The 12,940-nt window shown below is 51.4% G+C and overlaps 1 protein-coding gene across 1 annotated transcript; it reads left to right on the top strand.

Annotated features, from left to right (window-relative positions):
- The first annotated feature begins 96 nt into the window (after nt 1–96).
- On the top strand, nt 97–1,492 carry LOC146724053 (uncharacterized). Its single transcript, XM_085480612.1, has 2 exons — nt 97–823; nt 963–1,492. The coding sequence occupies exons 1-2, from the start codon at nt 97–99 to the stop codon at nt 1,490–1,492; spliced, it is 1,257 nt and encodes a 418-aa protein (XP_085336738.1).
- The last annotated feature ends 11,448 nt before the right edge of the window (nt 1,493–12,940 follow it).

Genomic DNA, 12,940 nt, shown 5'->3' with positions numbered 1-12,940 from the left:
TCCCCGCAAACCCGCAAACCAGCTGAGCGGCTTCTCACAACGATGGAGAGGCGATGCCTCTAGGACCCTCGATTCGGCAATCTGTATTGCAACTTCATGACAGAATACGAAGACCTGAAACATATGACGCTGGTGACATGCTCCACAACTAGCAATCAGTCAACGTACTTACCACATCATGGAGTACTCAAGGAGTCCAGCGCCACGACGAAGCTGAGGGTCGTGTTCAATGGGTCGCAGCGAACACGAACAAGAGACTCTTTAAACGCACATCTCATGACTGAAGCAAATCTTCTGCCAGCTCTTCCTGACGTACTACTCCGATGGCGTCAACACCAGTATGTCTTCGTTGCTGATATAGAGAAAATGTATCGGCAGATACTCGTGCATCCGGATGACTGCAAATTCCAAACGATCCTGTGGCGTCATTCAACTGATGATGAAGTGCGAGAGTACCAGCTGAGAACGGTCACCTACGGTCTGGCGTGTGCTCCGTTTCTCGCCATACGGACACTCCGTCAGCTCGCAACAGACGAAGAAAAGCAGTTTCCTCGTGGCGCCGTGGCTCTGCGTCGAGATTGTTACGTCGACGATGTGGTCACCGGCTCAAATACGCTGAACGATGCGATCGCACTCCAGATGGAAATTCGCAACCTCTGCTTGGCGGGCGGATTCCCGTTGAAGAAGTGGGCAGCCAACGACGAGAGGATCCTGACTGGAGTACCAAGCGATCATCGTTTGCAGCAATTGCCACCAGCCTGGGAAGGAGAGCCATTCCACGCTAGGACTCCGCTGGCACCCGCAACACGACCAGTTCTCCTTCGTATTTCATCCGCACGCTGCCATCAACCACACGAAGAGAACGATTTTGTCCGAAACCGCACGGCTCTTCGATCCAATGGGGTGGCTCGCTCCAGTCGTGATTCGAGCAAAAATTCTCATTCAATCCACGTGGCTGCAAGGATTGGACTGGGACACCCCGCTGCCGCTATCCGACGCTCGAGAGTGGCAACGTCTTCTAAAAGAACTCCATCTTCTAGATCAGGTGCGAATAAAACGCTGGCTCGCGACCGGAGCAGATAAGACCTCGCTGCAGCTTCATGGCTTCGCCGACGCATCCGAACGAGGATATGCCGCCGCAGTATACATCCGCATCACTGAAAGGAACGAAACGTCAATAAGGTTATTGATAGCCAAAAGCAAGGTAGCACCCGTCAAACAAGTGACCTTGCCGAGGCTGGAGTTGTGCGCCGCCACGCTACTCACCAATTTGACGCGACATATCAAACAAACGCTCGACCTGGCAACATCAGACACGTACTTATGGTCGGATTCAACAGTGACCCTCCAGTGGATTCGCGGTCACTCCTCACGCTGGAAGACTTTCGTCGCCAATCGAGTCGCTCACATCCAGACGCAGCTGCCTAATGCACAATGGAGACACGTAGCTGGTCGCGACAACCCTGGCGGACTGTGCATCAAGGGGTATTAATCCAAGCGAACTAATCAATCACGCTCTATGGTGGACAGGACCTACCTGGTTATCACAGCACGAATCGGCCTGGCCAAATTCCGAGATGGAGATCCGAGGAGACGACGTGCCAGAAAGGAAAGCCACGAGCTTGATGACTGTCCCCCCGGGTCATCGTCGAGCCAGAAATCCTGCTCCGCTTCTCATCTCTGCATCCCCTTTCTACGGATATCCGCATGTGCCGTCGCTGGCTGCGCGCTTTTGAGCCGACCACACCGCTGGGTTAACGTTGATCCGGAGGAACTTGACATGGCACTCTTTCGCTGGCTTCGAGAAGTGCAGACACTGCACTTCACGGACAATCACCGCAGTCGCACTGGACGCTCCGTCGCACCAAGCGCACATTAGCCAGTTTCTCCGTTCCTCGACAAACCCTGGTGTTTTTTGAGGTAAGAGTCGGCTTAAGAACGCCCGCTGACAAAAAGATGAGAGGCACCCGATGATCATTCCAACCTCGTCGTGGCTAAATCGTCTGCTGGGGGAATCCTGTCACCGTCGGACGCTGCATGGCGGAGTGCAACTTACCCCGGGCTGCTTCGACTGCGCTTCTAAATTCCACGAGGACGCACAGTTTGTGAACAGCAACTACATCGTTGCGTCACCTGCACAAGTGGCGAGCAACGACGCTTCAGCCACCGATGGGTAACTACCCCGCATCGGGTCACTCCGACTCGGCCATTCTGCCACTGGAGTGGACTATGCAGGACCCATCCTCATTCGGACGAGCAAGGAACGAGGACACCGCGCCTATAAGGGCTATATCGCATATTCCATCTGTTTTTTGGTCCAGAGCCATCCACCTCGAACTTGTCTCGGGTTACTCTTCAGAGGCCTTCATCGCCGCTTTACGGGCGCTTTGTCTCACGTCGAGGTCTCTGTACGGACATTATACGCTGTGGAACGACCTTCATCGGGGCTGACCGCACTTTACGGGAGCTCTTCGTCGCTTGCATCCACAGAGGGTCGTGGAATCGCACGCGTAGCTGCTGAACATGGCATGCGTGGCACTTTAATCCACCAGCAGCTCCGCCTTTGGGATTGTGGGAGGCAGCCGTCAAATCCGCTAAGTATCACCCTTTCGGAGGTGATAGGTTTAAACCACTCTCACCCTTTGAGGAACTGACCACTCTCCTCACACAAATTGAGGCCTGTTTAAAATTCTCGTCCATTACAAAGGGACTCTCTGACGATCCAGACGATATTACAAACACTGACCGAGCCACTTCCTGATCGGCGCGCCGCTTTTCGCCATCCCGGAGCCAGTACAGGAGGACAACAGTGGATCCGCAGCATCACGATGGCATCATCTCCAGGCGATGCGAGATCATTTTTGGCGGAGATGGCGGGAGAGTAATCCGAATCATTCACGCCCCCTAAATGGTTTAGGTCGATACGACCCTCGCATCGGAGCCTCGATTTTGCACCCGAGTTTTCGCCTCCAAACGATCCCCTCTCCCCCGGACCAAAAAACTGATCCCGGGGCGCGCGGGAGTCGCGTGGTCCCCGGTCGAACCGCGACCCCGATCGTGCGTCCGTCGTAAAAATGTCTTACTTCCCGACTTCAAAAAGGCCCCCCGGGTAAGAAAACGCAAGCTAGACAGAAAGCCGACCGTCAATCACCACAACCTTTGCCCCCCCTTTTTCTTTCGCTACGCATTGTTTTAAACATCACATCGCATGAACCCTTTTCACATTCACAACATTTTTTCACATCAAAAACCGTTTTTCACTATTTAGCTGTCGCACCACACGTAACAGGTTCATGTTTCAGTATCGAGCGACCGCCCGCGATAACCCGGGTTTATCTGCCGCGCCGGGCGCGCGCCCCCCCCATATAAATCGCGATCAAAAAAGCTAGCGACTTATTTCAGGGGGGGAAAGGGGGCGGGTGTTCAAATTTGAAAAGGGAAAAATTTTAATTAATATTTAATTTTGTATTTTCTGTCAAAAATCGTTTTTTTCTTCCGATAAATATGAAAAAAAACCGGGGAAAAAAAGCTCGCCCGATAAAAAAACAAGTAGGCATAAAATCGGATATCCTAAACAAACTGTCAAAAAAAACAAATTGCTAAAACCGAAAGAAACTTTTACGCATTGATTACCGATGTAATAGACATGCCCGTTCGTTTCACGGGCTTCCAAAACCCAACGATCTCGTATCGAGCTTCGCGCATGTCGGTACGTGCTTGTTTCGCGTAAATTGGGGGGCCGCCAATTAAAACGGGGGCCCCTCGCGTCACCTTCGAACTTTTTTTAAAAAACCGAAATTAATTGGTGCAGTAAAAATTAGGGGGGGTTTCAGTCCCGCACCGTTTAAAAGAAGCGCCCACCAAAATTGCGGGGCTAGTCTCTCGGCCCTAGTACGTACAACCTTTAAAAACCGCTTGAAATCCCCGCAATTTTTACCGCACACCCCTTTGGGAAACGTCTCGGTTTATCTTTTGGAATTTTTTGTAAAAATTACTGTATCGTTTTAAATTTAAAAGAAAAATCTGGTTAATTTTTAAGGGTGAAAATTTTTTTCGGCCTTAAAAATACCGCTTCCTTCACCGGTTTCCCCCCAAACATTTTTTTGGCCCTTTCAACCCGGATTAATTTTCGTCGCGCCGGCACCGTGTGAACATTCTTGAAGACGAGAGTGAAGTCCCCTGAAAAAGAAAACGTGGTGCAAATCATGGAGCCGCTATTTTTGATATCAGCGTGAGATCCAATTCGAATCTCACGCTGGGTAAAATCCTGAGAAGATGGGCGCCCCTAACCACACCCCAGTCCCCGTCAAACCCGCATCAGACTTTTTTGATAAGCCTGGGATAGTTGTCACCCAGCACGATCATTGGCATTGCCCTAAAAAGATAAGTTCGGGGAAAAGTGATTTTTCTTGGGGGTCCATGATTGACTAAAAATACACGTACAGCAAAGGGCATCCTGGACGGTACGCTAAAACGTTGGGTTTCACCCCGGGAAACCGTCAAGCAAACAACCCCGCCTCGAACCGCATTCCCTCGAGTCAGTTTTTGCATTTTTTCGGGAGTTACCCCGAGTGGCCACCTTCCGGATCTCTTCCTGTCGTCGTCGGTGAAACCCCACCATCTCTAACATCAAAACGCCGCTTTCATTTCGGTCGAGTTTTTTAAACGGCGGGCTGAAAAATTGATAAGTTCATTACCGGTAAAGGGGAAAAAATAAAAACGTGCTGGACGTAGTGCAAACTAGAAAACGAGAGAAAAAACCTTTCCGATGCAACTTCGCCGCATTCACCCCCTCCCGAAAAATAAAAGAACGGAACCCTGACAAGCATCCACCCCAAAACCGCCTCACAGTCGTAAACGAAAAGGGGGTAAGGTCGTCCTATTGAATCTCAGGAATGGACCCCCTAAACTATCTTATCGTCAAAAACCACGCCCCACACATCGAATGGAATGGGAAAATTCCATTCCGACTCCAAAATCACCACCGCACGAAAAAAATTTTGGAGTTCATGACGCACGGATTTCACCTTAACGCCTGATCGAAGACTTCAAGAAGAACTTGGGAGGTTTTCACGAAGGGCGAAAAAAAGTTCGAACAGGGAAAACTGCCCTTCCACAATGCCCGTGCCCATGAAAAGCACCATCTGATGACTTTTTCGCGAATTTAAGACGAAATCCGGAGATGAAAGGCCTTCGTTGAGCGCACAGACTGTTTTTCAACTGCCTCGGAAATTTTATTAAAAAAATTCATTTGAAGAAAAAAAACTCCCACATGAAAGGGCCCACGTCATCACACTTACGCACGACGCATACAAACACGGTCACCGCACTCACCAAAACCCTTCATCGCCCACGCACAAAGCCAAGGAGAGAAGGCTTTCCTCCCCATGCTCGGGTAAAACGAGCCATCGCCAGGAGCACCGCCGAGTCCGGCACTGATGATCGGGATCAGGGGTGTAAAAGTTCTAAAAGACGGTGCAACGAGAACCCCCCATCACCACCGGACAGGGCCCATCTTTGGGTGGAGGCGCACGCCCCAGGTTTTCAACGCGTGGAAAGGTCAGTTTAAAACCTCACTTCGGACATCACAAGCCCGGCTCTCCGTGGGGGTTTTTATACTGCCACGCCTAAAATTCTCCAAGGCCCCACGTCCGCACACCAGAAGTTTGGTCGATTTTCGAGGACTCCAACTGGCGGATCCTAAATTTTCGCGGAAGACCAGCCAGCATATCCTGGGAGCGGAGGTGGCCCTTAATTTTTGAAGGGGGTTTACGCAAGGGTAACCTCAGATCCCAACGCGCAGAAACATCACTGGGAAATGGATACTTTGGGGCTCAAAAGTCGCATCCCAGAAAAGACCCAAACCGTCGCAATTTCCAGTGCCTCCCGATCACGAGCTACTCGAGCTGGTGCGCTTTTTTGGGAACAGGAACGGGACCCAACGCAGTCACGAACTCCCGCCGAAGACAGCAATGCGAAATTCTTTGTGCAACCACACTCGCCCCCTTTGGGGGAATACGTGGTAAAGCTGCCGTTTCCTCACCAATCACTGCACCCCGCGAAACCGCAAACCAGCTGAGCGGCTTCCAAACGAGGGAGAGGCGATTTTTAGGGCCCTGATTCGGAAATCTTTATTGCAACTTCTGAAGAACGAAACCTGAAAATATGAGCGGTGACATGCTCCAAAAAAGCATCAGTCAACGACTTACCACATCATGGAGTACTAAAGGAGTCCACCCCCGGGGACGAAGGGGGGTGGTTAATGGGTCGCAGCGAAACAAAACAAGAACTTTTTAAACCCCACATTCAACTGAAGAAAATCTTCTGCCCTTTTTCCTGCGTTACTCCGATGGGTCAAAACCAATGTTTCGGTGAATAGAAAAAAATTTTTTATCGGAGTTACTCGTGCATCCGGATGACTGCAATTTTAAACGACCTGTGGCTAATTCAACTGTGTGAAGTGCGAGAGACCAGTGAGAAAAGGTCCCCTACGGTCTGGCGTGTGCTCCCGTTTCTCCCCATACGGAACTCCGTCAGCTCGCAACAGAGAAGAAAAGCAGTTCCTCGGGCCCCGTGGCTCTGCGTCAGATTGTTTCGTCGACGATTGGTCACCGGCTCAAAAGCTGAACGATTGCGCGCACCCCAGATGGAAATCGAAACCTTTTTTGGGGGCGGTTCCCGTTAAAAGAAGTGGGCACCAACGACGGAGGACCCTGATGGAGTACCAAGCGATCATGTTTGCAGCAATTGCCACCACCCGGGGAAGGAGAGCCATTCCACGCTAGGACCCCGCGGCCCCCGCAAACGACCAGTTTCTTCCCGTATTTAACCCGCACGCTGCCATCAACCACACGAAAGAACTTTTTGTCCAAAAAACCCCCGGCTCTTCGACCCAATGGGGGGCTCCAGTCTTTGATTCGAGAAAAAATTTTCTCATTAAATCCACGTGGCTGAAAAGGGATTGGTGGGACACCCCGCTCCGCTATCCGACCCGAGATGGCAAGTCTTCAAAAAGAACCCCATTTCTGACAGGTGCGAAAAAAACGCTGGCTCGCGAGGGAGCAGATAAGACCTCGCTGCAGTTTCATGGCTTCGCCGACACCGAACAGGATATGCCCCCGCAGTAAATCCGCATCACTAAAAAGGAAAACGAAAGTCAATAAGGTTTTGAACCCAAAAGCAAGGTAGCCCCCAAAACAAGGCCCTTGCCGGGCTGGGTTGTGCCCGCCCGCTACTCCCCAAATTTTTGACGCGACAATCAAACAAACGCTCAAACCTGGCAACATCAACACGTACTTATGGTCGGTTCAACGTGACCCTCCAGTGGATTCCGGTCATCCTCACCGGGGAAGCTTTCGTCGCCACAGTGCTCAAACCGACGCAGCCCAATGCACAATGGAGCATAGCTGGTCGGACAAACCCTGGGGATGTGCCATAAAGGGGGTATAACCCAAGCAAAACTAATCAATCACGCCTTTGGTGGACGGACCTACCGGTTATACGCACGAAGGGCCCTGGCCAAAATTCCGGGGAGATTCCGAGGAGACGACGTGCCAAAAAGGGAAAAGCCCGAGCTTGATGATGTAAACCCGGGTCATCGTCGAGCCGAAAATCCGCTCCGTTCTCATCTCGGGCACGCCCGCTACGGATATCGCAGGGTGCCGTGCTGGCTGCGCGCTTGAGCCGACTCCCCCGGGAAAAAAGTTAGCCCCGGAGGAATTTGACATGGCACTTTTCGCGGGGCTTCGGAAGTGCGACACTGTTTTCACGGACGAGATCACCCAGCGCAGCTGGACGCTCCGTCGCACCAAGCAGCACATAGCCAAGCTGACCCGTTCCTCGACAAAACCCTGGGGTTTGAGAGTAAGAGGTCGGTTTAAAAAGCCCTTTCTGACACAAGAGGAGGCACCCCATGATCATTCCAACCCCGTCGTGGCTAATTTTTTGGTGGAAAACCTGTCCCGTCGGACGCTGCATGGCGGGGTGAACTTACCCTGGGGGGTGCTTCGACGCGCTTTAAATTCCACGAGGACGCCACCGTTGTGAAACAGCAACTAATCGTTGCGTCACCTGCACAAATGGCGAGAACGACGCTTCAACCCCCCGAGGGTAATTCCCCCCCCGACGGGGTCACCCGATCGGGCCCTTTTTGCGCACTGGGGGGACTATGAGGGCCCTCCTCATCGGACGGCAAGGAACGAGGACCCGCGCCTTTAAGGGGTAATCGCAGTATCTTGTTTTTGGCCAGAGCCATCCACCTGAATTGTTGGATTACTTTCAAGGCCTTCAGCCGCTTTTCGTCGCTTTGTCTCACGCAGGTCTCTTACGGAATATATAGCGACTGGGAACCTTTTTGGGGGGTGACCGCCTTTTCGGGAGCTCTTTGTCGCTGCATCACAAAAGGTCGTGGAATCGCACGCGTAGCTGCTGAAGGCATGCGGGGGGCCTTAAAAACCACCAGCAGTCCGCACTTCGGGGATTGGGGAGGCAGCCGTCAAATTCCCTAAGGGATCATTTCGGGGGGTGATAGGGTTAAACCACTCTCACCTTTTTGGAAAATGACCACTCCCCCACCAAAAAAGGGCCCGTTAAATTTCGTCCCTTACAGGGGCCCCTTGACGATCCAAATATTTCAGCATGACTCCCACCCCCTTCCCGTCCGCGCCGCTTTTTTGCCCTCCCGGAGCCAACGGGGGGGGACAAAAGTGATCCGCCCACGATGGGTATTCCAGGCGATCAGATCACTTTTTGGGGAGATGTCGGGGGGGAGTACATCCATAAAATCACTCACAACTAAAGGTTTAAGGGCGATACGAACCTCGATCGGAGCACTCTGCATTGTGCACTCCGAGATTTTTGCCTCCAAACCCATGGCCCCCGCCCCATCAAAACTGCATCCCGGCGACGAGGGATCGTACGCGTGGTCCCGGAACCGCGACCCCCCGAGTCGTGCGTCCGCTCGTAAAAAAAGTTACTTCCCCCCCTTCAAAACGAACCCAACGACACGAAGATAGACAGAAAGACGACCGTCAATCACTCACACACCTTTGTCACTTCAAATTTGCTACGCACTTTTATTACACACACATCGCCTTAAAACCCTGTTCACATTCACACACATTATTTCACCGAAAACCCCCCGTTTCCTATTTCCGCTGATCGCACCACCCTGTCAACACGGTTCCGTTTCAGTGATCGGCGACAGTCCCCGCAAAAACGTGTTCCGCCGCGCCCGGCGCGGCGCCTACCCCCTATCAATCGCGATCGAAAAATCATAGCGACTTATTGTCACGGGGACAAGGGGGGGCGGGATGTTCAAAATTTAGAGGAAAATTAAAATAATTATTTAAGTTTTTATTTTTGTCTAAAAATCGATATTTTCTTCCGTGAATAGCGAAAAAAAAACCCCCGGGAAAAAAAGGGTGCCCCATTAAACAAGTAGGCGATAAAAAAGGATTCCCCAAAAGTGTCAAAAAAAAACCTTTCTCACCGAAACCCAAAGATTCTGCTGATTACGAGAATAGACTGGCCCTTCGATCACGTGGTTTCCAAAGCCAAACGATCTCGCTTTCGGCATTTCCGCATGTAGGACGGCTTTTTTCGCGTAAATTACGGGGCGCAATAAAGACAGGCCCCCTCGGGTTTACCTTTGAACATTTTTTAAATAACCCAAATTTAAATTGGGGAGTAAAAATTGTGGGGGGTTCAGTACCGCACCGTAAAAGAAGCGCCCACCCCAAAAATTGCGCGGCTAGTCTCTCGAGGGCTCAGTACGTACAACCGTATTTTTAAAGTTGAAATCACCGCAATTATTACCCCCACACCACTTTGGGAAAACGATCTCGGCTTATTTTTGGAACTTTGTAAAAAACGTATCGTTTAAAATTTTGAAAGTAAAACTGTTAAAATTTTTAAAGGGTGATTAATTTTTTCGGCCTTTAAATAGCGCTCTCCTTCCCCGCTTTGCTCAAAAATATTTTTTGGGCCTCAAGCCGGATTACGTTCGTTTGCGCCGCACCGTGTGAACATTCTTGAAGACGGATGAAGTGCCCCGAAAAGAAATACAGTGGGGACATCATGGGTGCCGCTATATTAAGATAGTCAGGTGAGATAAGTTCGAAAACTCAGCCGGGCAAAACCTAAGAGATGGGGCTCCTAAAATCACATAGTGCCCCTCATACCCGCATCGACTTCTTTACAAACCCCCGGGTAGTTCGTCATCCAGCACGACAGCGGGGCATTGCCCCGAAAAATGTTCAGGGAAAAATGATACTTTTCTTCAGGGCCCATGATTTGACTGAAAATACGTACGTCGCAAAGGAGCTCCTGGAGGTACGCTAACGCATTCGTAGCCCCCGGAAACCGTCAAGCTAAAAGAGCCGCTCCCGAACCCCAAATTACCCCCAGCGGATTTTGCAGTTTTCGGGGTTTCTCCGAGTGGCCAAAATTCCGAGATCTTTCCTGTTGTCCCTGGTGATAAAGCCACCATCTCTAACATCAAAAGCCCGCATATTTCGGTGAGTTTTAACGGACGGTGAAAAATTGATAAGTTCATTCCGGGGACAGGAGACAAAAACGAAGTGCATGGACGATACTGTGCAAAAATACAAAAACGGAGAGAACTCATCCGTGCAACTTCGCCGCCAAATTTCCCCCGCCTCCGAGAATGAAGAAGGAACCCTGACGAACTGCTCGCATCCACAAAAGCTGCCGTCACAGTCGTCAACGCACGGGGAGTATAGGTCGTCCTATTGAACTCACGGAATGGACCTCCTAAACATTTTCGTCGAACATTTGCGCACACCCCTCGAAGGGAAAGGGGGAAAAAAAATTTCCGACTCCAACAAATCACCACCGAAAGAAACACTTTTGGGGGTTTATGACGCGCGGATGTTCACACTTAGCCCGGATCCGAAGACTCTCAAGAAGAACTTCGGAGAGTCTTTACGAACGGCGAAAGACCATGTTGCGAAGCACGGAAATGACTTTCCCCAATGCCACTGTGCCATGAAAAGCACCATCTGATACGTGTCGCGAATTTAAAAACGAAATCCGTGCAGACGAAAGGCCCTTTGTTTAGACGCACAGACTGTTTTCAATGCCTGGAAAAACATTACTTACAAAATGTCATGAAAAAAAGAAGTACACTGCAAAGGCACGTCATAACTTCACTGCACGACGCATAAAAACGGGTCACCGCACATTTTAAACCCAAAACCCCTTTATGCCCCAAATCACAAAGCCAAGGAGCAGAAGGGGGTACTCCCGCCCCCCGCTCGGGGGGAACGAGCCATCGCCCTGGGGCACCGCCGAGTCCGGACTGACGATCAGGGTCAAAGGGGTCAACGTTTTTTGAAGCAGGTGCAAGATTTAACCTGCCTGACACCACCCACATGGCCATTTTGGGATCGGAGGCGCACGACCAGGACAACGGTGGCAAGGTCACGCTGCACCTCACTTCGGCACACAAGCCCCCCGGGTTCCGTATAGGTTTTAAACCCCACCCTATACTTCTCCAAGGCTCCACGCCAGCCACCAGAAGATTGGGCGCTAGAGGATCCAACTGGCGGATCCCCAAATTTCGCGAGAACGATCCGCCGAGCTACTCCTGGGGCGGGGGGGGTGCCCTTAATTTTGAAGGGGTTTAGCAAGGGGGGAACCTCAGATCCAAACGGCCCGAAACATCATAGGATGGATACTCTCTGGAGGCTCCGACGTCGCATCCGCAGAAGACACCGTCGCACATTTAGTGCATGCGACAGAGCATCGGCTGGTGCAGCAGTTTTGGGAACAGGAAAGGGACCCAACGCAGTCCGAACTCTCCGCCCAAAGGGGCAATGCGAGGAATTTTTTGTGCACACCAAAATCGACCTCTTCAGGACGATACGTTTGAAGGCCGTTCCCCACCTCAAGCCCCTCCCCGAAACCCCCAAAAACCCGCTGAGCGGCTTTAAAAGATGGGAGGCGATGCCTCTAGGGCCCTCGTTCGGCAAACTGTATTGCAACTTCTGAAAATGAAGACCTGAAAATATGCGCTGGGACATGCTCCCCAAAATAGCAAACAGTCAACGTATTACCAATCTGGGAGTATCAAGGAGTCCAGCGCCAGACGAAGGAGGGTCGTGTTCAAAAGGGTCGGCGAACACGAACAAGAGACTCTTTAAACGAATCTATGATGAAGCAAATCTTTTGCCACTTTTTCCTAGACTACCCGATGGCGTCAACACAGTTGTTCGTTTTGATATGGAAAATGTCGGAATACGGCATCCGGAGCTGCAAATTCCAAACGATCCTGTGGCGTCATTCAATGTGTGAAGTGCGAAGTAACCACTGAGAACGGTACCTACGGGCGGCGTGTGCTCCCTTTCTCGCCATAGGACACCCTCAGCTCCAACAACAAGAAAAGCAGTTTCCCCGTGGCGCCGTGGCTCGCGCGGAAAGTTATCGACGATTGGCCCGGTAAATACGCTGAACGATGCGTCCACTCCCGAGGAAATTTGAAACCCTCTTGGCGGGCGGGTTCCCGTTGAAGAAGGGGGCAGCAAGAAAGGGGTTGACGGGATACCAAGCGATCATCGTTTGCAGCAAGCCCCCCAGCCTGGGAAGGGAGCAACCACGTGGATTTCCCCGGGCACCCGCAAAAAACGACCATTTTTTTCCTTCGTATTTTATGCACGCTGCCTAACCCCCGAAAGGGGAACGATTTTTTCCGAAACCGCACGGCTTTCGATCAAGGGGGGGGTCGCCCTCCCGTCGTGATTCGAGCAAAAAAATTTATTCAATCCACGTGGCTGCAAAGGGTTGGGCGGGACACCCCGGGGAGCGCCCAGAGTGGAAAGCCTAAAAGAAATCCATTTCTAGATAGGTGCGAATTTTAAAACCTGGCTCCGACGGAACAATAAGACCCCCGCTGCGCTTCATTTGGGGTTCGCCGACGCAT

Source organism: Nylanderia fulva, unplaced genomic scaffold (genome assembly GCF_048542155.1).
Source record: "Nylanderia fulva isolate GAGA-0341 unplaced genomic scaffold, ASM4854215v1 Scaffold1512, whole genome shotgun sequence".
In the NCBI taxonomy this organism is placed as follows: domain Eukaryota; kingdom Metazoa; phylum Arthropoda; class Insecta; order Hymenoptera; family Formicidae; genus Nylanderia; species Nylanderia fulva.
Note: the sequence above shows the minus strand (reverse complement) of the source record. Positions and strands in the feature narration are given on the sequence as shown.

Coding starts and splice junctions, on each gene's coding strand:
- LOC146724053 (XM_085480612.1), top strand. CDS start 97: ATGACAGAATACGAAGACCTGAAACATATGACGCTGGTGACATGCTCC. Junction 824..962: donor AACACGACCAGTTCTCCTTC/GTATTTCATCCG, acceptor CGTGGCTGCAAG/GATTGGACTGGGACACCCCG.